This window comes from Ixodes scapularis, unplaced genomic scaffold (assembly GCF_016920785.2).
Source record: "Ixodes scapularis isolate PalLabHiFi unplaced genomic scaffold, ASM1692078v2 PGA_scaffold13__105_contigs__length_92229423, whole genome shotgun sequence".
NCBI classification, from domain to species: Eukaryota; Metazoa; Arthropoda; class Arachnida; order Ixodida; family Ixodidae; genus Ixodes; species Ixodes scapularis.
In genome coordinates this window covers 40,093,865-40,121,619 of record NW_024609839.1, presented here as the reverse complement: position 1 = coordinate 40,121,619, position 27,755 = coordinate 40,093,865, and the positions used below count along the sequence as shown (strand labels likewise).

Here is a 27,755-nt window from a genome sequence, read left to right as displayed (position 1 = left end):
TTACTATTACTATCGTTACATAAAACGAGTGTATCAGATGTATATAATATTTACATAACACCAGAGCTCAGGGTGACGACAATTTCAGATGTTTTAGGTTCTCATGCTTGTGATAGCGTCTTTCTTTTACAATTGTTGATGAACTTGACACGGACAGAGACTTATTTCTTGAAGAGCAATTATTCGAATCAAGATGCTTTTATAAAGGCTTTACAAGTAGTAATACACGGAAAATATCCAGTACACACACCGTTTGTTCAAGAATACGTTTCTTTTAAAAAGCGAATGACGGCATTACGCGTGGCACAAATGTACGTCGAATCTCAATTTACAGCCTATTTAAAGTACAATAGGATTGATATTAAGAATCAGAAAATACTTTTTTGGCATTCGTTATTCTTTAGAAATCCAATATTATTCAAAAGACTACTCATGGCACTAAAAAATGACAAATACGGTTTGGGGTATCTTCCTATTAATTTATTGTCACATGCATTGGCACAACTGCGTGATAAGGAAAGGAATACCCGTTTACATTCGACAAGATATAATGAAATCATTCGCATTAGGGGACGTAGCACAAAAATGTATTTGCGTTCGCCATTGAAAATGATTCATATTTATTTAGACGCATTTAAAGAGGTTTTAAACGTATATATTGGTGGTTACAGCTTACGCAATATATTTATACAATTGCAAGAAATCTGTGGGGTGGATGCTATTAGAATAATTGATTTTCAACTCGGACAGTTCCCAAGTAATGCCGCATTGCTACATTATAGCAGACTGATTAACCCTCGTCGTAATAATAATTAAATTGAAGGAACTGTTTTTTTTAGAAATCGGCATGCCTTGCATCTATTATTCCCCACATTGAATTTTTAGACAATGTACTGAAGTAGTTCGTTCCTTCAACACGTGGTCCACCAACGTCCAATTCAGTTTCGTTACCTGTATGTGCATCTTCATCGTCCCCGAATGATCCATATACAAAATCGGACATTACAATGGGTGGTTTTAAACACGTTTTCCTAGCATCAACGGTGTCCGATTCGTCAGGTCCAGTAAATATATTTTCAGGTGTTAGATACGTTTTGAGATCGTCGATATTTAACATTCCTTCAATTGGAGATATTTCAATTTTGTTTCTTTCATTTATAAAGAGATGGACTAACTGGAAATCGTTTAGCGTTATGCAGTGATCTCTCTTAGTCAAATTGAAATTACACTTTACCAACATATTACAAAATCCATTTATAGTTTTACAAGCATTATCTACTTTACTAAAAGCCTCCGATCCAGCCCCTTTGTATTTACCAAACATTAAACTTCGTATATTAGACTTCATCACAGACATCTCTTGAACTACGATTGCACGCAAAGAATCCACGTCGATACACTCACCCTTCCTATATACGATCAACCTCTTCAACAATATCAGCATGACATCTTTATAACTTCCAAATAAATTAACATTTTCTCGTACGTAATTCTCCATTTTTTGAACTGTTACTGCTGTATTCTTTAGACCCCCCATTGACGGTACGATATGATCTAAAAGGATTCGACACAATGCAGCCCCCATTTTCTCCTGAACCTCTTCGTGCATGAGTAGTGGATTACCAAGGAGCCACCTCTGTGTAGGAATTCCTTTCGGTACCTCAATGATGTCACAAGGAAATCCTTGGTTTAAAATATTATTGTAATGCATAGGAAATAAAGTGTTGCGTGCATTTAAATTAGTCAAAGTCTGTTTTGTCATAACGTTTGCATATTTGTTCATTTCTATGGTGTATAATCCCTTGAAGGAAGGATATGCCGTTCCATACAAGCGTCTACAATATCTATCGGCAGCCAAATGTTGCAATAATTGTTTTCTAAGCATTACTTTGCCGGCAATGAATGTAGATACGGTTGGAATGATCATGAGTCTGCTCTGTTCGGCTAACATGGTACTCGAAATATATGGCATGTCATTTGAAGAGGTGACAAACTTTGCAGAAATACGAAAATCATTGTTACATCGATCGTAAGGTTGTCTACTAGAGACTCGATCACCTCCGGTAAATTGTTTAAATTTGCGCCGTCCGCCTTCGTCCATGTCTAATATCGGAATTTCGTTCTCGATTGCAAATCGAATTTCTTCCGCGTTTGAACGAAAAGTAGCATCCATTCGATTATCCGATTTCGAAGTAAAAAAGTTTGCAGGAAGAGTACGTACGAGATTGCTCTTTTTTCCAAAAATGTAGTTAAGAATACCTATAAACATTGATTTTCCATTAACCGCCTCCCCGTGCATGAACATTACTAAACGTCCATTGCTATCCGTGTATAAACCGAGAGCTAAAAATTCCAACACGAGTCGTGCTTGTTCGGACGAGCCAAATATTTCGATTAACATGGTCCACACCAGTTGATCCCACGTTATTTCGTTTTTAACGAAAACGACAGGACCACCGTCGTCGTTTTCGGATGTACAAATGGTTGCCTTGTCCATGACGGGCGCGTACATATCGGGGTGCCTTTGTAACATTATCCTCATTGCGAGAAGAGACGATGCCGTTGCAATGTACAGTCCAAATTTAGATTTAGATTGGTCACATTCCGTGAAACGTTTTATGCGCTCGCTGGTTTCGTCGTTTAATTTATGGATTTCAGATTTAGACGGCAGGCAATTATCGTTAGTAGATGTAATTATTTCATCGTCGTATTCTATGTTTTCAAAATATTCCTGAAACCTAGTGCTTGGATCACTGTACAATTCATCTAAAAAGTCTTCCATAAATTTGTCGGGATCTCTGTTTTCCAGCATTTTGTCCGATACTTTCATAGTGACGGAACGTAAAATGGTTAACATTTCCTTGCCAAAATTTCGTTGTTCGAACGCCTTCCACGCGGAATCCATCCAATTACATATTACTTTACACCTATACTGTATACCCCCTCGCATGGGGTGAATCTCGGTATATACGTGTTCAACCAATTCATCCTTTCCTAAATCTAATTTGCAATCGCTTCTAACTGTACATAATTGCGATGCGTCCCATGGAATGTATTTTGCATCGTATAAATCATACGTTACATTGTCTGGTAAAACGAGATGCCTGTTGGTGGTTAAATTTACATTGCTATTATTAGCTCCAGATTGCAGGTACGTATTTAAGTTTGAAAAATCGACTTTATGCTCCAATTTCTTCGTAGACATACGCAAAAAATTATAACACAAATCGAAAGGTGTAATGTTATCACCAGCCGATTCGTATTCGAAACAAGTTTTTATCGCAACGAGTTCTAAATCTAATATTAATTTGCTCAAATCATCTAACACCATGGTTCCAGTTGCAGCGTTATATTTGAAAAGATCGTAACTGTCCGAGGCTTTGTTATGTACGAGCATACATACGTTGCTTATACTTAATAATCGTTTAATATATTCGTTGTATACCATGTTTACAACACCCATTCCTTTAATCAGTTCAGATAGCAACCATTCCGAAGTTTCTTTGTCTTCGTTAGTCATTTGAAAAAGAGGTTCGTATTGTAAACGCACCAATCGTCTCGGTAGATTAAGTGGTTTTACAGCATTCAACTCTTCTCCGCACATGTTCTTTCTTTTACGACCCCTTTGAGTTTTAGCCCTTTGCATAGTAGGTATTAAGCGATCGCTACGAGTGGTTTCGAAATCTGCGTCTTCTTCATTTTCATCATCCTCTTCCTCTGTGGTCAACGATTCCACCGGAGTGTACCTCCACAACCAAGCCACGGCACGATCGTAATGAAATCCTGGGTCGTCTTTCATATTCTTCTGAACTGTTTTCGACAATACACGAAAAATTCGCCTACCAACGTTATAATTCATGTTACTTGCCACGATTAGGAGTAAACGATACCATTTATCGTAGGTAGATGCGTAATTTGCGAAGTATACTAATTTTAATAAAGCCCACTTAAAGACGTATTCTCTAGCAATAGCTGTTGTTTTTGGTTCACCGATACCGCAATATGAAATCCCCTTATATGCTTTTGCCAATTTAATACAAATTTCGGGAGAGTTTGGACGAGCGTTATTTAAACGGCGCCCCTGAAAGGTCGGTCTACCGTCTGGGAAGGAAATGTTTATACGTTGTTCTTGTTCGTTTGCGAATATATCGCCCCATTCTGCACTACTTGAAAGCAATTGAAAACCCTCGTTACATCGTCCCAAATTATCAATATCCCCATTACCATCTAATCCTTCGTCTTCGCTCGAAACGTGATCTAAATCCTGTTGGACGGACGTAGAAGGTCTTGCAACAAGTATCGATTCCAAATTATTACTCGGTATTCTCGTCCAGTCTATTACGATATCCATATCATCCACATCTTTATGGAGAGAAAGTATATGTCTCAAACTTTTGCTCGATATATTTTGTGGACCGTAAAAGTCGAGGCGAAAATCCTCGGTATCTGTATCAATTTCGAATTTTAAGCTCGTTACATATTTGTAGGCGCTTGTAGAGTCGAATTTGCGACTATTGTAAACAAGCCACTGCGATGAACCGGCAGTTACATCCAAATCCGGCCAATCCACTTTCATCGCAAGGAGTCCTAATTTTCGTACAGGTGTTAATATGTTAGCTCCGTTACATGCTTTATCGTCAACGAATACAACATTCAGATAGTGCACATGCCAACGTTCCACAGTGACGTTTTCATTCTCAAAATATTTCATGCGACTTGTCAAAATAGCATTCACATTAAATACCTTTTTTCCGATGTTATGAAGTATATATGGCTTGTAACAGCATATAAGATGTTGAGCGAATTTTCCTACACGGGCGACTACATTGTCCATGGTCAAAGAATCCTTCGGTGTACAATCGAAATCCAGGACTAAACGATAGATGTACTTGTCTTGCATGGTGGAGGACATTGTAGAGCCGATGAGTTCTTGAACATTATCTTTAGGTATAACTTCCATTTCATCCAGGAGTCTATTTGCATTTTGACGATCGAGTGCCACAGTTGCCCTTCCAACGAGGTGCGTTGGAAATCTTTCTTGAGGATCCATTCTGCGTTTTTAGAGGGAAGAAACGGAAAATTATTTTACAGAAACATATAAAAAATGTCTTGTTGTAACGACTCTTTCAATTTAATAAAAACCACGAGTCAAGGTTTATGTGCCGACGAAATGAGTCGTGTGATTACTATCTGTGGTAAATGTTTTAAAACACTGCACAAGTATTCGCAACAACCACCCATTGACAAAAATATAATAACGAATTATACACCAAGAAAGTTTTATCTCAAGTAATCATAATGTATACTCTTTTATATGCAATGTACGCATCCGAAAATGGTATGGGGTCTTTAAATAATTTAAAAAAAATTCTTAACGAAAAACATACTCATGCGAGTCGTGTTGCACAAGCAGCTATGGAAACTACGTCGTTCGCCGCAATAGTGGATTTCATGAGTCTATATTACGATACCATGAATTGTGTGAATTTACAAAACGATACTAATTTTGCTAGAGATACTGCATTAAATCACATTACCAAAGTTTTAGACGATGGTTTACAATTTAATAGCGAATGGTACGAACCAGAAGTTTGGATGAAACTCGCAAATCATCCAGTGATCAATATTTTAGAACCGATCATAGTATCACATCGAGGTATACGAAGATCGTCTGGTAATTTAGCACACCTCTGTTCGCCCGTACCATCACCTTGGTTAACATCCTTCTTTAAATCTACTAGATTTTTATCTTTTGTGTACGCTGCTTATAAGAGTGACAATCACCATAATCTGTTTGCTATATTTCAAAAGCAAGTTTTGTACATTTACATAATAGATTACAGGCAATATATGGTAATTTGGCACCAGTTGATAAATCTTTGGATAGTTTCACGCACGGTGAACTGATTTGTAAAGAATACATACCCAAAATAATAGAAGAATGTAATGACAACAGTTTGTTGCAACTAAAAAAAATACCATCTAATGTTTACTATACAACACCCATAGACGAAAAAAAGTTGGACCCACCTTTGATTCCGGATTTTAATAGTTTAATGAAATCTTCCGCTGCGCTAGAAATGCCGCAATTAACACCATTGGATTTATCTAACAAAGACGAAGAGTACGTCCCGATGTGTGTAACCGATGTTCCTAGGACAACTACCTTTACATACACTCCAACGAGGACTTCTGGTGGTGGGGATCCACCTTATATATAGCTCCGAAAAATGTGTATATATTTGTATGGACCAAAAAAAAAATAAACTCGTCGACTGTTCTAAAAGGTATTATGTTTTTATTCCATAGTGGTTCAAAGATGCTTTCACTGGGTGAACTTTTGTTATTGTTTCCTCAGTATATTTCCATGATAATGCCTGTTGTTAGTAAACGTAGCAATCATATTGGGATTGGTTGTTCCAAATGCACTAAAAATTGTGATATTTTGCACATCCCAAGCGACTATATAATGGGTGTGATGGTAATGCTTTCGCGAACGTATCCAGACGCTCCCAAACAGGAATCACTCTGCATGTGGTACAATTTGCCCTTGGAGAATGCCATGCCCAATAAAGTATTTACTCACACGCACTCTCAAGTTCCCTTTTCTTTGCGTGACGATTGTGAATACGTCATATCCATTTTTATAGGATTTATAAATCCAAACGACGATTGCGAAATGAAGATTATGGATTGTTGGGTGAGGCTTGGTTATACCATCCGAAGTTTAGATTACGAACAACGTATGAACTTGGTCAAAGAATTGGGATTTGCAACTTTTCTTTTCCAAACGGATCGCGACAACAAAACGGGAACTTCTATGTGGTCTGTTTTAAATCAAAACAAGTATATTAGATACGTATGGATACCTACTGAGGTGGACAAGTTCACTCTGTTAACTACTCCAGAAGGAAACTTGTACGATTCGGAAGGCTCTGAACTTCTACACGAGTGTTGGGACGCAATAAATAAACATGTCACGCGAAACACAACCATCACCGCTGCAATTATAAAATGCAAAAGAAACAGTCACCAGTTAAGGGTGTTCAAAATGCATCCCTCAATGACAAACATTTTACGAGTACCAACGATATTCGTCAAATAATTCGTTACGATCGTAAATTAGATTACACAATCAACGAAGATGTAGCGATGTACATGTATAAATTAACTAGTTTTGTATTTTATCGAGAAGCCACTTTCCAGACTTTTAAAAATCCGTTCATGAAAAATTCACCACCTTATCGTGCCGATGCAGCTTGCCCTGCTCTTAAACTTATGGTGGAATACAACGGTAAATATCACTACGATAAGAGCGATTGGCCTCGCACTCGTAATGACGTTCTAAAACGTCGTTGGTGCAAATTAAACGGATATACACAAATAGTCGTCCCTGCAAGTGTGTATAAAAATATATTGCAGGCATATTTACATTTTCGATTACTCACGGATACCGATATCCGCGTGAAATACGATAAAAGTGATGTTTTAAACGAGGTTGTGTTTACAAAGAAGGAAATCGAATGGATAGACTATGTGTTACACAGTGTTCTTCCAAACTTTTTAGAAGGCTGCGGGAAACGCATATCGTCATTATTAATATTCAACGATATAACATCTGAATGCACCATAGCGTTCCGTCTTCAGTATCCCATATGCAAAGACGTGATAAGAGACCCGTCGACGAATCGCATCTTACAAACGTATGACGATAACTGTTGCGATTATGGAGCGACGACGCTATATTTTTGGAAGAATCGTCCAATAAAAAACGTAAATCGCCCCAACGACATTCACATCCCACTGTTTCTAATTGGAACGCGCAATAAAGAAACCAGTTTGGCTAAATACATCAGTTATAGACTTATCGATACAATAGATCAGGCAACCGTTTTTTGGAAAATTTGAAAATGTTTTCCAAGAAAAAAGAAAATCTAATTCTAGATATATTAAGTCGAATAGTGAATGGGAGCGTTCAGCGTCAGTTCACAGACGAAGGTTTAAATTATCATTATATTTTACAGAGCACGTTTCCTAACCAAATATGGGACCCAAAAAAGAAACACGTTCATCCGCTGCGATTCGACGCCATGTGCATTTTAAATACAATGATCGATAGTAAAATATACATAGCTGTGGAATACAACGGTCCCTACCATTACTATTTCCGTAACGTAAAAAGAACAAAGCACATTCTCTTAAGCAATGATTGGTTAAAACGTATCTGGTGTCGAGCAAATGACGTACATTTAATTTGCATTTCTCCTGCTGCGGTCTTAACGGATCGTTACATACGTTTTCGCATAAATGCTGTGACTACAAATAGATGGCACACGATGCGCGGACCGATACAACAGTCTTCCGATTCCGTCATTCTTTTTGAAGCATTGAATAAAGTTCGTTTAAACACGCTTACTTGGTGCGTGGAAGTGATCAGAGACGACGACAATTGTATTACCTGCATGATTTCTTATTCTTTAGATGCAAATAAATATTGTCGCCATCCAGATATGAACCTAGAAGTGAGGCGTAAGTCATCGATGGAAACTCGTTTTACTATCACGTGTTGGAAAATCGAATCCCTAGTTGCAAAAACAATACATGTCGAAGGTATGTTAAAGCACACACAAATACACTTACCGTTTTATCTACTTTCAACTAAGAATTTAGTGGAATATCTTACGTGTCGCATAATAGATGAAATTGACGATATATGTTTATTTGCTAAATGGAATAGAGACGTGTTATTTTACACAGACACAATAAGTCAATGCATTGCTAAAAAAATACGAATTTATTGACTCACACCACCACACACGTAGGTCTCTTTCTCTCAACCATTTCTTTTAAAACAGCATCTTCAATAAGCAGATCGATGTACATACACATCCCGTGGGCTCATTGTGAAGTGATTGAAACGTATCACTTGATATGGATTGTCGCCAAACAGTGCTATTTCCTTGTCACAGCGTGCGAGAATGAACTGTCGCAGCTCTTCAATGGCAACATCAGGCTCTTGCAATTTACAGGATTCCACAATACCCATTTGCAGATCGTACGTCATGTTATGGACAGCGTAATTAATTACACTTCGCGTCGGCTCCGAAAGTTCACTCAATCGCACAACAGCAGTCACCTCTCGCAGGATGGCACCGTTGAAGAACTTGAAAGGCCGCACACACTTTTTCAATGTCTCCATGAAGATCACATCGTCCCAGTAAGGTCCGGAAGTAAAGTCCATCACGACGGCCATGTCACCCATTGCGAGAAGTCGATTATCGATGCACCAATTTTCGTTGTCGGGTGTCGTGACTATTGTAAATCCTGGAGGACAGTCGTTGTAGTAGTCGGCGTTGTTGAAGAGGAAGATCCATTCTTCGTTCACCGTTGGTTTCACGTGCTCTTTCCACATGTTGATGCAAGCCACAACGAGTTCGTACAACGGTGGAACTCTTTCCATGTGCCGATAATGTCTACCGTACGCAATGTTTTCCAACGTAACCTTTACGTACTCGTTAGCATCGTTAGATGGTGGAAGATCAAAATTGTTTATACCAATATCTTCAGCGGACTGTTCTCTACTCAATCCATCTTCACACTCATACGTCAATCTGGCCACGTACGAGTTTACGAAAGCTCGCACCTCGTTGGAGTTCATAACGTTCTCACAGAACGAAAAAACAAGTGTGTGGGTCTTACCCTCACATTTATATAACTGAATAAAGAAAAAAAAGAGGGCGTAACCGGTGACACCCACACTTACGATTGTATCTACACCCAACTCCTCCTCTCAAATCTAAAAATGGGACCAATGGGAATGAAGTAAAAAAACACCACCCACACCGCATAGACACGCCTACCCCTCCCACACCGTTTATATATGTATATATGTATTTTTCGCCGACATTGCAATATTTCGAAAACGAACAATCTGTGACGGATCCTCCCCTAGCACGTTCATTTCCCGTGGCACCCGTTCAATCATGAATCGTTCCAACTCGTCGATAGCTACGTCGTACTCGTGTAAATAACAACACTTCAATAAAGTTCTTTGTACATCATATGTGAGATTATATATACCATATTGTATAATTTTTCGCGTATTGTAACTATACTTTGATATATTAATATGTCCAGACACTTCACGTAAAAGACATCCGTTGTAAAATATGTGAGGTCTAGCACATTTCTCAAACGTGTCTAACAAAATATTACGATTCCAAAGAGCACCTGTTTGAAACTCCATCGTGCTTTCAAATGTTAATAAACTATTATTAATCACCCAATTGTCACAATTCGGTAAAGACACAAGTGAACATCCGAGTGCACACATGGGGTTTCCGTCCATCGCTTCTAATACTTTAACCCATGAATTCGGCAATGTAGGACGTACATAATCTTTCCACATTTCGACAATTCCAATTATAAGTGAATATAAAGAAGGTGTAACTTTTGCATGATGGATCCTTCTATATGCGATACACTTAAGTCTATCTCTTATAAAGGTACAAACATCTAAAGGAAGTACATTGTACAAATTTACGTCCAAATCGTTCAATGTTGGGCAAACAGAAAACCCACGTTTGTAAACCTGTATACACTCCTTAACGTAATCTTCGGCAAACGCACGTATATCGGCCATCTCGCTTTTTTTTTCGTCTGTACAGTGCTCAGTTAAATATCTACCGCAATACAAAAGCTCCGCCTACCCCCCACTCCCTCCAACATCTCTCTCCCCCCACACAACCGCTCCCCCCTTATAAGACAGCCTGTATTGTAAAGGAGTATCCAGTCATCGCAATGTCTTGCAGACCACCCAAGGGTGTATTTCAAAGCGATAAATTCAAAAATCCCAAATACATTACGTCTGGAGGATTCAGTCGTGTATATACAGCAATAGATAAACGTACTAACGAATCCGTGATTATTAAGTATGGACTTTTAAAATACATGACTGAAATATGGGACGAAAGTGCATGTGGTGGGATCCTAATTCCTTCGGAAGTTAAAGTTATTCAACACATTTCGAAAATAACTAATAATATACCGATAATAAAAGATTATGGAAATTTCAAGTGGAGGACTTTGGATATATTCTATATAGCCATGTTAAATAATCGTGGAACCGAATTATATACTTACATTCGCGATCTCAATAAACCTAAATTAACTGTTAAAGAAGCGCTAGTCATTTTTGAAACAATTGTGAATTGTATGATACAAGCTACGAGGTTAGGTAATGTGTATCACGGAGATCTAAAAACTAGCAATATTATCATAAACGACGCAAAAGAAGTTACAATTATAGATTGGGGGTCAGTTCATATAAATAACGAATTGTGCAAGTATTCCACATGTACGAGAGAATATGCGTCGCCAGAATCATTAGTCATATCTAAAGGAGGTGACGGTTATGAACCCGAACTTTTATTGGTTTGGAGTTTGGGTGTAATATTATACGAACTATTAACGAGTAAAATGTTGTTTTCATCGTATACATTGCCTGCTTTACAAAAAATAGGGATGCATTATAACGGTGTCACGGTATGTACGGTTAATTTTATAGAAAAGGTCCAGAATCGTATCAATTACGATATAGACAAAGCAACAAACCTTCTCTCCATTCGTACGATTATGCACACTGCTCTCCGCCTCAACCCGAAGGAGAGGTGTCAAATCAAAGATTTTTTGCCGATGCTATCTAGACTCGTGTGTATATAAACACGTAGTTGAATGACAGCCAGCCACACACACCCATGACTAACGGCGAGCCTGTCATAATGCAGAGGTACTTGGACGAACGATGCTTTCCACGAAACTTTGAATATCAAATATTGAAGAAACTACGAAGCAACAGTAGATGTTCGAAATACGACGCAATGTATAACGGAATACGAGTTATTTTATACGTGGGATATAGAAAGTTCTTGATATCCCCATGGGATTACCAGGGCAACTTCAGCGACACCCCCACCGAGGTCGTGATGCTTGCCGATCTGAACGAAATTGAACATATACCTTCCGTGGTGAATTGTGGAACTATTAAAGAATCCGACGCTGTTTATTATTCCATCAGAAGTGACGAGTGTGTCCCCGTCTACCAGTTCCTGACGTCTGCTTCATCCTGGTCTCGGATTCAGTGCTTTCAACAGACCTTCCACTGTGTCTACAGAGCGGCTACTGAGAAAGGTATATACCACGGATGTATTTCTCCCGACTACGTGATCTTCAACCAAGGAGAATACCAAGTGACTGGTTGGCAGTTTTCCAAGATAGTACCCGTCCACCAGCAAGACGACTTTGTGCCATACGACCGGGACGGACCTTTTCGAGTGTGGACCACGTCGACACCAATGGCATATTGTGCTCCAGAAACGATGTATTGCAAGTTTGAAAGAAATGCATCACACCGACCCGAAATGCAGTTGGTATGGAATCTTGGAGTGTTTCTATTTTACCTCCACTTCAATAGTCTTCCATACAATGTCATGGAAATAACTACATTCGCTGATTTCGTTTGGAAAAAGAAGGACGTCATCTGTGCCCTGGATCAAGCCAACCAAATGGAAAATCACCTCTTCGAGAAAATTTCGGGATTGGATGCCAATGTTCGCAATTTGATTTGGAGTTCTTTAACACTAATGGAAGAAAGAAGAATCTGTCTAGATTATATGAAGGCTTGTGTTCAAGAATTGCAACAATAAAGTGTTTCCAAAAAAAAACTACTATACCCCATATTTTTCGTTCGTATGTCTCTTTAAAAAATAAAAACACATGCATTTATATGTAGTACATTGCGAAAACGACGAAAAGTTTTTATTAAAATTGGGATGTCCTAGATACGTTATACAATTATACGATGACGACACCGATGAAGAACAATTGATTCCCATAGAAGTTATAGTAGGATATAGGTGTAAGCAATTTGCACACATGCCTCGCTTAATTAAATGTATCTCTTATGCCCCATTCCCTATTTGGTGCTTTGTGTATTTACACGAAAATCTGATTTGCGCTAAAAATGCATCGAACGTAAACAAATGGAAATTCGCCGTACAAACGTTACAATGTATACATCAATGTTTTTCTGTTGGTGTTTACCACACTGCATTGGATTTATCAAAGATTTATTTAACTACAGATGGTGACGTACGTATAATGGGGTGGCATGATAGGGTATACATTGACGACAAATTAATAGAAAGTGGACCTTACCGTATTAATCCACCGGAACTCATGTTTAAAACAACTATGACTGATCGTTTTGGTGATGCCGAAAGCGTAATAATGTGGTTATACGGATGCGTATTGTATGAACTTTATTTAGGTGAAACTCTACAAATAGACTTACCATCATTCGTATGTTTATACTTATTAGAAGATGTTAACAAAGGTATAGCTTGGATGGATAATTCAGACGTGTGCATGCATGTACAAAATATGCACACCAAAATATCGTTAAAAATCAAACATCTACCATATTTAGAACGACAAATCATTCACCATTGTTTACAAGCCTGTCCCAGACAAAGATTAACGATACTAGAATGTAAAAGTATGTTATTTTCAAGTAAAAATTTTATTTTTAAAAATAATGACGGAAGTTTATTTCGTTGATGATGCTGTGGTAGACTCTAATGAACTTAATGACGAATTAGATGAAGAGGAAGAACTTTTTGCGGATTGAGATTGAGGCTGTTGGCGTACCGTTGTTGATCGAGACCTTGACCTTGATTTCGATCTAGATTTTGATCTAGATCTAGATTTAGATCGTGGTTTCGTTGTTCTCGAAGGTGGTCTCGGAGATGATGTTCTTGCAATGGATCTAGATCGAGATCGGGATCCCCTCTGTCTCGGAGTTGGTGGTTTTGCCACAGATCGGGATCGGGATCGGGATCGAGATCGGGGTTTGGATCGGGATCGAGATCGAGATCGGGCTTTCGATTGGGATCTGGGTCGGGGTCCTATTGTTATTGCCGGTGGTGTTTTTGCTATAGATCGAGATCGAGATCGGGGGTGTGGTCCTATTGGTCTCGGTGTTGGAGGAGGTCGCGTGGAAGATCGAGATCGAGATCGTGATTGGGGTCCTATTGATCTCGGTGTTGGTGGTTGTCGTGTAGAAGATCGAGATCTATGCTCTTGAGTATCAATTATCGTTTCCTCCGAATCCAGAGACGATGCAACAGGTGTTTGTGGGCGTGCTAAAATAATCGTCCGTCGCTCACGTGATCTAGACGGTCGTGTTTTTGCCGTATGTAGTGTACTGACTTTGGGTTTGCGTGGTGTTTTAACCATGCGTGGTTTAACTATGCGTGATTTAGCTTTGCGTGATGTAGAAGATTTATTAGTTGCACGTGATGTTGAGGGTTTATTAGTAGATGGCGTTGTTGTTGTTGTTGTTTTTCTTGTCTTGGGAATAGTAAATGGTACAGTTGTTGGCATTACCGGAATAAGGTTCTTATTAACGTCTTTATAATTATCCTTAGTTATCACAGATTGGATGTCTCCAGATTCACTAATAACATATCGATGAAAGAAAGTTTTCAAAAATGCATTATTTTCGATTGCATATAAAATATGTTTCGGCGAAAGTCTCGATCTTTTACAATGATTCATAACTTTAATAGAGTTACGCATTATCTCTTCCAAAACGTATTCCATTACTACAGCCATAGTTATTGCTGACGATATCCCAGTACGTATTGAATACGATCCATCAGCTAAATATCGCCTAATTCTTCTAATTGGTAAAATCATACCAAGTTTCGAAGAAAGACTTTGCGGTTGCTTTTTTAGAATCTTCTTCGGCATTTTTTCTTATACTATAACAATAGGTAAAAAATTTTATATTCTACAAGGTTTTTTATAATAAACTCTGTAGTTTCTTTATTTCATGTTAGAATATAAAATAACGTTTATTATGGCTAGAACAAAGGTAGATGGCGTTTTGTACGGACCACCACGACCCTCGACTGTACAACGTCGAAGTGGAGTAAAAAATCTAGCGAAGCTTCCGGGGATGTCGGTACGTAAAAAGAAGAGGAAGGAATCTTACCGAGTGTATATTGCTAAAATTTTAAAAGCTATCAACGAAGAAACTTCCATGGAGGATGCAAGTGCAAAAATCTTTAATTCCTTACTTTACGAACTTTTCCGTCGTATAGCCGAACAAGCTGCTCGTTTCATTCGTACTTCTAATCGAATCACCTTCACCAGTAAAGAAATTCTAAGTGCTACAAATATTTTTATGTCACCTAAACGTTTCGAACATGTAAACAATGCGGTAGCAGAAAAATTAAATCTTTATCGGGATATTGAGACCGACCAATAAAAACTTTAATAAAAAAAAAAACTGTTCATTACTCCAAATTTTTACTTAAAATATTCTTTATATTCGATAGTTTCGAAACGTTTCATAACTTCTAGTCTATGTTGTGGATCTAATATTACGTTTAAAATCTTCTCAGTGTCAAAAATGCGTTTTTGAAAGTGTACACGATCGCTCACCCATAAGCCTTGTCTATCAACATATTCCACCACGTGGACTGTAACAATTTTGCTAAATGTGACGCGTTTTCTCTCCATTGCTGATGTGAATTGAAAATAGATGTATACATTGTGCTTTTTTTAATATTTAATTTAAACAAACCAAAATCATTACAAAAGTGCACTACAATGAGTTATACTAATATGTCTGGTATTTATGGGCCTTACATGTTATTCATTATGTTATGGTTATTAATTAATTTTACATTTGCACGTCCACTACTAGTGCTCATGATTTATTATAAATTTGAACATGTCAATAATCTACGAACCTTTGTAGTCCTTACGTCTTCGCTCAACATTACATGTTTGGCAATATCGTCGTACTTAATACCGAAAATAATGACACGTACCGCTAATAAATATATGTACGTTGGTAATATATTGTGTAACATAATCATGATAATGTACAACATTATGGTAGCTATTTGCACAGCGATAATTTGCTTTACATCCTCAAGTGTAAAGAACTATTGTGAAGTGTCGGTAGCGTGTATTCATTTGTTATACATAGTTCCATTTGGACCTCATGATTTAATATGTAACATGGATAAAACCAAGATCTGCAATTTGTGGGGTAAGACTATTGGGTTTGAAAGCGGTCTTGTGCTTTGCGTTAGCATTTTATGTATGTTCTGTTGTATTTGGCAAATAATTGTAGATAGCGTGTATTACAACAAAGGGCACAAAACAAACGACGTTCACGAAACTACAACAAATATTGAAAGTGAAATAGATTTAAGAAACGCACAAGACTCTATCTTCGAGATACGACCACCGGCCTATGAAGCAGCATATAAATGTGAGACTTGAAATTATACGAAAAGTGAAAAAAATACCTCAGTAATATAATAAATTACACGTCAACACGTGGTAAAGGAAAACAATGCATTCGACACACGTGTCACTCTTTGTTCTTACGGACGATGTAATCGATCAAAGCATAGCGAACGGAACGGTGAAGGTCATGTTTGATGTTAAAGAGCTCATTGGAGAATTGCGATTGGGAAACAATGCAATTCTTTCGCGGCTTTACGATTCGTCTTTCTTTGGACTCAACATGTACGATTCCCCGACGGCGATTTGTGAGATATGCCAACAGAACCATACGCGTTGCCCAGGACACACTGCCGTTGTAGATTTGGGATTTCGTTACATATTACCATTATACGTTGATAAAGTTCAATCTCTACTTAAAACTAAAGATGTAGCATCACATTCTAGTGTACTTCTTTTCAAAAATAAATTCCCTAACGAATTCTTGCGGTATACGTCTCACTATTTAATCGTGAGACCTCCGTGCGCGCGATTGGAGTTTATGAAAGATAAAAATTTACAACAACTTATACATTCACAAATAAGTTACACTCACAATCATCACGATCAACAATCTTTAATATCACAACATTCGTCTTCCTTGGCAGCGTCCGACCTGTCTCGTAAACATTGTAGGCCAAAAACTGTTTATCGATTATGCGAATATTATCCTATAGTGAACAAACTCATTTCGACTATACGAAAAGATCCAACAACGGGCGAGCCATGGCTTCCACCCGAAGTGCAAACGAGAATCGTGACCATGATTTATAATATGGCTATTGGAAAATCCGCAAGTGGACCCGTTTTGTCTACTGCCAGCTCGTCTATATCTAACGACATCAACGCATCTATATCAAACACCATGTATATGAGTGTTTCTACCAATAACAATGCTCTCGTTCCGTCGGACGACATACGAAGAGATGTAGTATGTACACGAGGCAACGGCTCTGTTACGAATAACGTATTTTCGGGTGGTAGAATACATATGTCTATGCTGGATGTTTTAGCACACAAGAAGGGTCTATTTCGTCAAATGTTTGGTGGAACTAGACCCATGTACACTGTGCGTGGAGTAATCGTATGCGACACAGACGTGTCTTTGTGGCAGGTTAAGGTCTCCCCTAAAGTGCAAGAATATGTAAAGAATAAAAGTGTATTTCTGTGTAGGCAACCAACTCTTTATTCTTCTGGAATGCAATTAGTACAGACAATACCTTACGAGACTAATATGTTAGTCTTGGGTGTACATCACGAACTTAGCGGATCCTTTAATCAAGACTACGACGGAGACGAAATGACTTTGTACGTAACCGAAACGGAATATACTCCTTGTGAACCTGATGCGATATTAAATTCCTTGTCCGTCTTGATGTTTTCTGAACTCAACGGAACAAATATAGTCAAATGTTCTTATAACACAGTCATGGCTTTTTTTGTTTTGACTTCATGGCCAGACGACGTACTGGAATGGTGGTTTGTAGACTATCTTAAAAATAAACATGCAAAGGATCAACATGAATTGAGGAAAATACAGAACATAAAGACGTATAAAGATTTTTTTTTATTCTTAACGTATATGTGAATGTTTGGGGGTAATCCTTCCGAATTTCAATGGACCAGCGATTTGGTCGTGGAAGCATTTGGATCTTGGCCTTGGACGAAAAAAAATACCACACTATTTGATCTTTTTGCAATAAGAGCATGCAAAGGAGACGAAGAACGATTATTAAGTAATAGAAGTAGAATTACTCGATTTTGTGACGACTTTATGACGCAATACGGTTTTGACATATCCGCAAAGGAAATTTCTCGTTGTTCTGAATTGTTTAAAAAGAAGTTTGGTAAAGTTCCAGAACATTTTGAGGAAACGAAATCGATGGTTGATTATTGGCAAAAAGTTACGAGCACAGTTATGGACATTCTAGACGAAAGAGATACCTTATCCGTGATGGTGAATTCCGGAGCTAAAGCGACACCTGTACACGTATTACAAGCCATAGGTTGTATTGGACCGTCTGTGGTTAATTTTTATTCTCGAAATTTTGCTAAAATGTGCAGAGATGTGGGTGTGTGTGTTTTTGGGGGAGATGATAGTAACATCGGTGGAGACGTTTCGTGTGCTTGGTTATACGATAATCTTTGGGACGGTTTGCGACCGGTACAACAATTCATAATGTCCTGTAATTCCATAGAAAATATGGTAAGATCTATTGTGTGTACTGGTGAAGGTGGTTATTGGCGTCGTTCCGTTCAATTTACTCTTGACGGACTTGCAATTAAAGAAACATTTTCTGTAGTTGATGTGGACCACGACGAATTTGTGTATCCGCCGGTGTGTAATGTAGGTGGTGCGGCGGATTATGTATCTAGTCAATTTTTCACGAGGTTTGGAATACCGTATTATATTAACTCAACCGATGATATAACGGCCAAATGTGTAACTTTCGATAGTGGTATGCAAATACACGCGAACGATGTGGATTATTTTGTAGATTCCGACGGCGGTCTAGTGTGTTTAACTCATACGAAAAGTTTGCATTATTATGTTAACTCTTTAATTAAAGGAAACAATAAAACATGATTATTAAAACCGAGAAATTTCAATGTATTCTTTAATTGTTCGCAATCTACATCTATATTTGCAATTTGGATTTAAACAATCCCAAATGAGACTGGCAATGTCTCCTGGAGCATCGTATAACAACGACATGGTGTATTTTTCTAAACGCATGATCGCTTCGGGACATCCGATACCAGCAGCCACGAAATCTGATTCGTCAAAATTTTCAAACGGTAAATGTAAAAAATACATTTCATATAATAAGACGCCTAAACTCCATGACATTAACAGTTCTGCATTGTACGACTTCCTTTCTCCGCGATAAAATGCAATTGCTTCTGGTGACGAGTACGATAATGTGCTTTTGAAAGTCCGAACGCGTTTATTCACAAGATGCACGTCACTCCAATCTATAACTGTACACTTCATATCCTTATCTATTACGATATTTCCAGATTTAATATCGCAATGGTACACTTTACATTTCTTTACAGTTTCATAAAGTACGTTGAAGACTTGACGAAATATATCTCGAATATTTAAAAGTTTATGAGAGTATAACAGATCTCGTAAAGACGTGCTTCCCGTATCGAAAAATGCTAAAAAACCGAATGTTTTATTCGACCATTGCTTTAGACACATTGGAATTCCTCTTATAGATCGTTGAGATAGAGTCTTTAAAATAACGTATTCAGCCTGAAGTCCAGTTTTCCATTTACTTATTTTAAGGATTATGCTCCTTTCCTTGGAAAGCCAAACTCTGAATACTTTAGAATGTGCACCGCGACCTAAATATTCATACGTTATATCCATGGTGTTGTACACACTTTTTAACATTTTATTTCTTTCATTCGAACATATGTATGTATATAATGAAATAAACGTTATAAAAACATATACTTAAAATGAATACCAAGTTATTTACCACTTTCGTACCAAAGTACAATATGCCTTATCATTTGAGCGAAGAAATGACGAGTATGCTAAAGAATATCGCGAACGTATTTCGCACTGGCATTGTCCCCACCATTGATATATCGAAAGACCTCACTATGCAATACATACAATTTATTAATTCAGTTGAAAAACACGTTGACGCTCCTTTGGTTTTCGAATCACGTGAAAAAATTGATCCAGACGACGTTCAAGTCATCGTCGATGTTATAAACTGGTTGGGTGCGAATCTTACTGGTACTGTTCATCACATCTACGATAGTTTAGATAGCGAAGACTTCTATGATGCCATAGAAGACGACGGTATTACAACGACTACGGTTTAAACAAAAATATGCGAATATTTATGTATAGAACTATATTATGCAAAAAATAAACTGATTATCAAGTACATGTAATGTTTATTTTGTGGGAAAAGATATGTCTTTACTTCCCAACGTAATTGGAATTCATCATCAAATTAGAATAATATATTCTATGAGTAATAGTGGGGATGTAAACACGCTTTTAAATAATGCTCAATTTCAAAATGTCACTTTAGAACGTAGAATAGATAAAAACGTAGTTGAAAAAACTCATTTACAAGATTTATTCGTTTCAAAAAATATAGCTCGTGCATATGATTTGTTTAGACAGCAATAAAAACCACTAAATGTCTACCGCCTTTGAATATGCTCTGCTACACCGTGGATACGACGTCTCTATTACGAGTAAATTGGGAGAAGGTGGTTTTGGTATCGTATACGCGGGAGTACGCTTGAACGATAACGCTCCTATAGCTGTTAAATATATTTATCACAAAGATGTTTGGAGGTGGCATACTGTGAAACAACCGTTCCAATCGAAAATACCAATGGAAATACACATGTTGAAAAGAGTAAATAAAGTTGATGGTACTATTAAGTTGTACGATTGGTTCAAAATTGAACACGGTTATGTATTGGTTATGGAGAGATCGATTAAAAGTATCTCACTTTATTCATATATGAAGACGCATGTTCTCAACGAAAAAGAAATTATTAATATATTTAAACATCTCGTACAAATAACTTACGACTGTTGGGTCAAATGTGGAATTATTCACTGTGATTTAAAAGAAGCAAATATACTCATCAATAAAGAAACAATGGCAATTACCATTTTAGATTTCGATTTTGCAGTAGAGTGTTCAAAACGTCTTAGGAGAACATACGCAGGAACACCACTTTATGCGCCACCAGAATGGTATATAAATGGTATATATTACCCCGAGAGCACCGTCGTATGGACCCTAGGCGTTATACTCTGGAAGCTATTGTTCAGAAAAAGCCCTTTCAAGACAACGAAAGACATTAGGAAATTCGAAACTTTAGAAACCATTGACCCTTTTGAAACAGAGAAACTGTTATATTCTTCAAATGTTATTTCTTTGTTAACGTCACTCATGAGGAAAAAAATAAACGAAAGGCCCGGTATAGACGTACTTCACAAGTTAGCGCTAAGTCTTTGACAAGAACAATTGTACGTTTTGAAATAAAGTGTTTCAATAATCAAAAAAAACACACAAAAAATATCTTGTGGAGGGTATTGCTCTTAAAAACGTATGACATTTAATTATTACATTTTCTTTCGTATTCCTTCACATTTCTATACAATATACATATAGACTTTTCTTTGCGTTATTGTTATTGTAAAGAAAAAATAGAGTGTGTGGAGTGGTATATAAAAAAGACCCACCCCCAAAAAAGAGAGTGTGGGGGTGTGTATATGTTGTCTATACGAAGTTTACGTGCTTTTTTTGTGTATGTGTGTGTCTGTGTGCGTCTGGGTGTTGGTAGAATGAAAGAAAGAAGATATTGGATGAGAGTGTACCATGCTCTCTGATTGGATGGGTACGTTAATAAAACAATATTTATCCCTTCCAAAAGCATTTGTTTATATTGTGGCTGTTATTTTTTTTTCGTATAGTAACACGAGACGCTACGCATATTTGCCTATATATAGGCCGTACATGTAACTACGAATATCAGTCTACGAGATGAACTTCCCTAAAAAGGATCGTAAGCGTAAGAGTGACAGTTCGTTCGGCGCACGGACTTCTTCTTCTTCCGAGCCTATAGCCGTACTCGTACCATCGAATACGTCGTTTTTAGATTCACCGTCTATGCAACTGCAAACTAAAAGTAAACGTCGTCGAAGAGGGAATAGAAGTTCGTCGATTGATTTGAATGAAGAAAAGGTTAATTCATTGTTTCTCAAGAAAAGAAGTTTGACGAGATGTGCTAAGCAGTATGGAAGCGTATTGCCAATCTTCGAAGAACTCCCATCGGATTGGGATATGCTAACTTTTAAAATAGTGATGCCTAACAACATTATAAAAGATTTAATTAATTTAACAGTCTTTTATTCGACTCAGGATTTTATACCAGCAATAGATACGTCCATGTATCTACCATACATGGATGTTAAGTTAATTAGAGATCTTCAAGAAAGATCCGTTGCTAAAAGTTTGATGGTAGTGCTCAAGAAAACCATCGAGAAGTTAGACTCGAAGATATTGTTGCCACTAAGAAAAGATATGGATAGAAGCAAATTATTTTACTACCGCTCTGGGAAGAATATTTCAATTCAACCTAATGTTTTGCAACCCATTATATTAGAGAGTATTACAGTTATGAAACCAGTATGGAATATTGGTTTTAATCTATTCAATGGATATACATTACCGTATTATTATCCGTACAAATATATAGCCACCAAGACTCACCGACCCACTGTTGGGAACAGTGCTATGCTCGAATATTTTATGATACCAGCATTAACGTCGCAGGAGGTCCGAAACAACATCAAGGAATTCTTACACGAAACTCCATCTGATCAACAGGATGTTATGGTGAATCAAATCGTAGAAAGCATCAAGACGGTTTGTACCCTTCCCATGTTTACAACCGACGACGATTTATGGAACGTGTTTTCAAAATTCGTCATCAGTCAGAAAAACGATTTGGATTCCATGAGCAGCATTGTCGAAAGTATGTGTGCATATCCAGCCATTTGGGAACAACCACACGTGTACGCAAGCGGTGTGCGGAGTGTGAATGCGCAAGTTCCTTGGGACTTTCTGAAGGAATTTTTGACTAATATTTTTTTTTCGTGTAAAAATGAGGGTAATCAACTGGACACTTCTTTACTCGAAGCTTCTTTTTTCTTTTACGTCATTTATAGTGTAATTCGATACAGTGATCCCATGGATTGTACCTTTATTATCGAATGCACAAATGTACAAGTATTGGCAGAATTCTATTTGAGGATGCGACCTATACTAAATCCCTTTAACATGAAGCTGAATACTCCAGCTTCCTTATTTATGGTGAGGCATAACATAAAGTCTATCGTCGATTCAAACTTTGGCACTGTCAATGAGAACATGAAACATGCACAAGAAGGCAAACGCACTGCTGTGGGGTTCGCTCACGTTGCAAGGCATACTATTACAAATCCAAAAACCTCTAATAGAGGAAATAAAAAAAGTTTCATATTTCATCTTACGAATTTTTGGGAATCTGGTCAAGACGAAGCCTTTGCCAATAGGTTCTTGCACCCACAAATCTTCATTGATATAATGAATACTCTTATGAGTATTTATACTAATACAAACGTTGAAGACATTACGGACACTCGTCTACATATGTGGTCTAAACAATGTCTTAGTGAAGTACTTAATTCAATCCGTATATTCACGAGAATAATGCCATCAAGCAACAATTGTGTCGCCGCTGCTGCTGCTGCTGCTGTTAAAAGCAATGAGAAGGAAACACCTCAAACTTCTGCTGCAATACAAGTGTCAACGGACGATCCAGAGGATCAGGTTTTTCAAGATGTGCGAGATCGCATTAACCAATTGACAGAATCTTCGGATCCCTGGGGAGGATGTGACGAAGACATGGCATGGACATCGAGAATCGACAACGCTTCGAATGGTAAGTGTATTTTTTTTTATTCTTTGGTTAGTAATTATTTGTATTCATTTCGTAATATAATCAAAATTGAACAAATATCGCTTTCATTTTACAGAAAAACCAATGCTGGGGGTAGGGGGTTCCGAAGAGGAAAAAGAAGGGCTCGATAAGCCGACCGAACATGGTATTGACAACGCAGTAGAAGATGGCAAGGAATATCAGGCTGCGATTACCCAAGTTCGCAAAGACAACGAAGAAGAGTGCATAACACAAGTTGTAAAAAGCTATGACGGACAACCGATATGCCAGGAAGAGTCCCAATATCATGGAAGCGAAAGAGCGCTTATTGGTAACGATGGCATAGTTATTCAAGATTGCCAATACGATAAAGAGTGTGATATACAATTCATGACTAATGGGGAAGAAGAAATGTGTGACAAACATAAGCGCTACTCTGAAGCAGGCGCTTGTGACAACGTTGAACTCTATGATAAAGTTAATGGAGATATCGACGACCGACCAGCACCCCCTTTGGTGGACGAGGTGTCCTGGCAACCACCACTCAATCTTGACGATGTTCTGAAACGTATGTCAATAATTTATTGTATAACATAGTTTTATGATTGTTTTATTTATTTGTCTATTTATCTACATTACAGAATCCATTGCCGAGTGTGATTTACCTTGCAATGAAGATGTCGGCTGTAACGAAGATGCACCCTGCATGCAAGGTCGAATCAATTTTGACGAGATCTATTTACGTACGTTATTTGTTTAGTTCTTCCCTTTCTATATATAATTTTTAATATTTATTTTTTCCTTTCATTACAGGTACACCATGTCCTAGCTCGTCAAAAGAACCTGGTACATCGATTATCAACAGGGTGGCTATTAATAACGTATGCAAGCGAAGATTAGCAGAAGAATTATTTCAAGGTATCCATACAGACTCTGAGTTTAATTTTGACCCTTGATTACTAAAGAGAGGATGAACAAGTCTTATATTGAAGATCTAATCAAATACGGTTTTGATAGTAATGACAGTATTGACGATTGTTTATCACAATCGTCAATATATGATACATTAATTGACGATAGCGTCTATAGTGATACTTATTGTGACAATGCGGACGATGATAATGACAATACATCGTATTATAATCGAGTCAAGAATGATGATGAAAACGACGTGGACGACAATGAAAACGACGTGGACGACAACGAAAACGAAAACGACATCGAAGACGAAGAAAAAAAATGTGAAATTGAATTTTGTAAAGACATCCCACCATGTAAAAACATGAAGATATAAGTGTGATTTCAATAAACATTTATGAAAAAATAACAACATTGTCATACTTTCCATCCCTCAGCAGAGACTTTATATGAAGCTTTGGCTGTGTTGAGTAGGATAAAAGTTTGAAAAAGCAACTTAACATTTCGGCATCACCGAAATGTTAAGTTGCTTTTTCTTCTCCAGGTGAGATTCAAACTCACACCCTCGGCATAGCTCACAAGTACTGACTTATAAGTACCGCGCGCTAACCCATTGCGCCACTGGAGAATAGGATATATAAAAATGAATGACATGCTACACGATATTGAAGATTAAAATTTTTATTTTTCCATTCTACATCGATCTTACTGTGTTTTTTTTTTTTTCATAACGTTCTTGTGGTGTACGAAGTAGGAATACTTGAAGAAGGAGAATAGGAAAACTAATTTTTACATTACATTGAAATATTATAAGTAACCAAATACACCGCTGTTTTCTATAATAAATGCTTGTGCCAAATCGGCTTTACGTATCGTTTTACGATCATGATATTGAGCAAAAGCTTTAGCTCGGTATATCGTAGTATATAAATACATTCTAATAACGTTATGTACACTCTCGTTTAAGGATTTTGATATTCGAGTAATGCTACTTCGAAGACTTAGACGTTTAATTTCGTTTTTGCAAAGATAAACACCTCTAGTGATTTGGTCGAGCTCACGTGCACGTCGCTGTGCAGTTCGTTTTTGCGCAGGTGTTAGTGGTGGCATTTTTTTAATAAATTATTCTATATATGTGTTTTTATGAATTGTATTTAGATATAGGTTTTTTTTATTGATTCAATTACTAATCGTAGTATGTGGAGAATGAGGTGGTTCTTCCCATAAATTAGACAAAACGTCTTTCACGATTTGTCCGAAAGATTTTGCATCATCCGCGTTATTATCAAACAAGTCTTCTTTACTTTTAGGCTCTTGCATAGCATGGTTTATATAATCTTTTAAAAATGACTCGTTGCTTGCTCCCCTGTTCATTGTGTCGTAAGCAGCGTCCAACCAATCGTCGACGGAGGTTTCTTTTGACGTGTGGCGAGAAGGGCTGTATTTATTATCGAACCACGCAGTTCCTAGAAGCAGCTTCCCGTTATTAAACAATTCGTCAATGGCCATTACGTCTTTGTGCGTCAAAGAATTGTCTGCATTTTTATAACGTGTATATAATCCCTCCTCCGAACAGTTTAACGGTACAAATTTTTCGTCGTCGAGAAGATTAAGAAGGTGTGCCGCAGAGTATATTGTCCGGTTACATTGTTTGCGTAACCAGTCGTGACCGTCTTTACTTAACAAAGCCGTCTTCAGGAATATGTGGTGCAACATATTTTGTTATAACAACAACGTCATGCCACTCTCCCACCGGCTCATTGCCATAATGAAACGTGCTTCAAATACCAACGAAGTTTCTCCACGTGAGTTTGTGACGTTCCTCTATCTCCTGGAACAAATTCAAATATCTGTTGTGAAAACGGTTGGAAGTCATCTATGTTTAAACACTGTGGTTGGCGTGTTTCATTTCATAACAGACGGCAAATATCGTAGAGTCATGAATTATTTTATTCATCTCGTCAAAAACCAATTATGGTATTTCGAGACTCTATGCAAGTACATAGACTACCGAATATACGAACACGACGAAAGTGCTCTGTTATCTGTTATACCTACATATATGCCAATTTGGTTGGCAAATTCTTCAGATATGGATAGCATAATATATTGCGAAACGATGAACATTTTAAATGTCAGTACTACTAGTTCAATTACTTTTTTTATTGCATGTGTACGCAAATTGAGTTTAATGTTGTCGATGCATCCATTGTGTGTTTTAACAGACGTCGTTCAGCCTTATACAATACCAAACCCAACGATTCACGAAAAGTTTTTACATATAATATATAGTAAAAATGTTTACTATAACGTGTGTGATTATTTAGAGTGGTTTGAATCAAAAAAACTTTCTCGTGCGTGAATTATCTTGACTACGCTAAAAAATAACGAGATAAAAAAAATATGGGTAAAGATAAATACCGAAAACATAGAAAACACCGCAACCATCATCATCATCACCACCACTACCACAACATCGTAGTCGAGTGCCTGATTCTTGACGAGTGGAACGAGGGAGACGATATGGTAGAGAATAAAAGGGAAAATACTAGCAGATACAATCGTTTTATGAACGAACGGACCACCACGCCTGTAGTCAGAAAAAATGTTCCGCCCGATGAAGAAGCAGCCTTACCCGATACAGACGCAAATAGTTCAAACTATATTGGAGGCGGCAAGTAAACGCGAACATGTAATGATCGAGTCGCCAACTGGATCTGGAAAGTCTTTGGCACTCATTAATGCAGCCAGTCAATGGATCACTTTACATCCGACTTCGAAGGTTTATTATTGTTCGAGAACTCATCAACAACTCGAACAAATCACCAATACCATTAGAGAAGTTGACCCTAACATACGTACGGTGCGACTTGTTGGTAAAGAGAAGTTATGCCTTTACAATACACCAGCTGGGGGTAACATGGCCAAAGTCTGTAAATGGATCAAAAGTACACATTGTTGTTATTTTAAAAACTTGGGAAAAACACAACCACCGGTAC

At 37.6% G+C, this 27,755-nt stretch overlaps 2 protein-coding genes across 2 annotated transcripts; one reads left to right on the top strand and one right to left on the bottom strand.

Moving 5' to 3' along the window:
* Positions 1-835: 835 nt before the first annotated feature.
* Positions 836-27,683, bottom strand: LOC121835536. Its single transcript, XM_042289869.1, has 2 exons — positions 27,619-27,683; positions 836-5,051 (listed from the first exon to the last, which is right to left on the bottom strand). The coding sequence occupies exon 2, from the start codon at positions 5,048-5,050 to the stop codon at positions 836-838; it is 4,215 nt and encodes a 1,404-aa protein (XP_042145803.1). The 5' UTR covers position 5,051; positions 27,619-27,683.
* On the top strand, positions 21,535-25,165 carry LOC121045511. The gene is made up of 3 exons (XM_040500404.2): positions 21,535-23,841; positions 23,936-24,551; positions 24,652-25,165. The coding sequence occupies exons 1-2, from the start codon at positions 21,900-21,902 to the stop codon at positions 24,433-24,435; spliced, it is 2,442 nt and encodes an 813-aa protein (XP_040356338.1). The 5' UTR covers positions 21,535-21,899; the 3' UTR covers positions 24,436-24,551; positions 24,652-25,165.
* Positions 27,684-27,755: the final 72 nt, after the last annotated feature.

Excerpts from the sequence above, each read along its gene's own strand:
- LOC121835536 (XM_042289869.1), bottom strand. The coding sequence starts at position 5,050 with ATGGATCCTCAAGAAAGATTTCCAACGCACCTCGTTGGAAGGGCAACT.
- LOC121045511 (XM_040500404.2), top strand. The coding sequence starts at position 21,900 with ATGAACTTCCCTAAAAAGGATCGTAAGCGTAAGAGTGACAGTTCGTTC. Across the intron at positions 23,842-23,935 it reads AATCGACAACGCTTCGAATG|AAAAACCAATGCTGGGGGTA; the intron begins GTAAGTGTATTT and ends TTCATTTTACAG.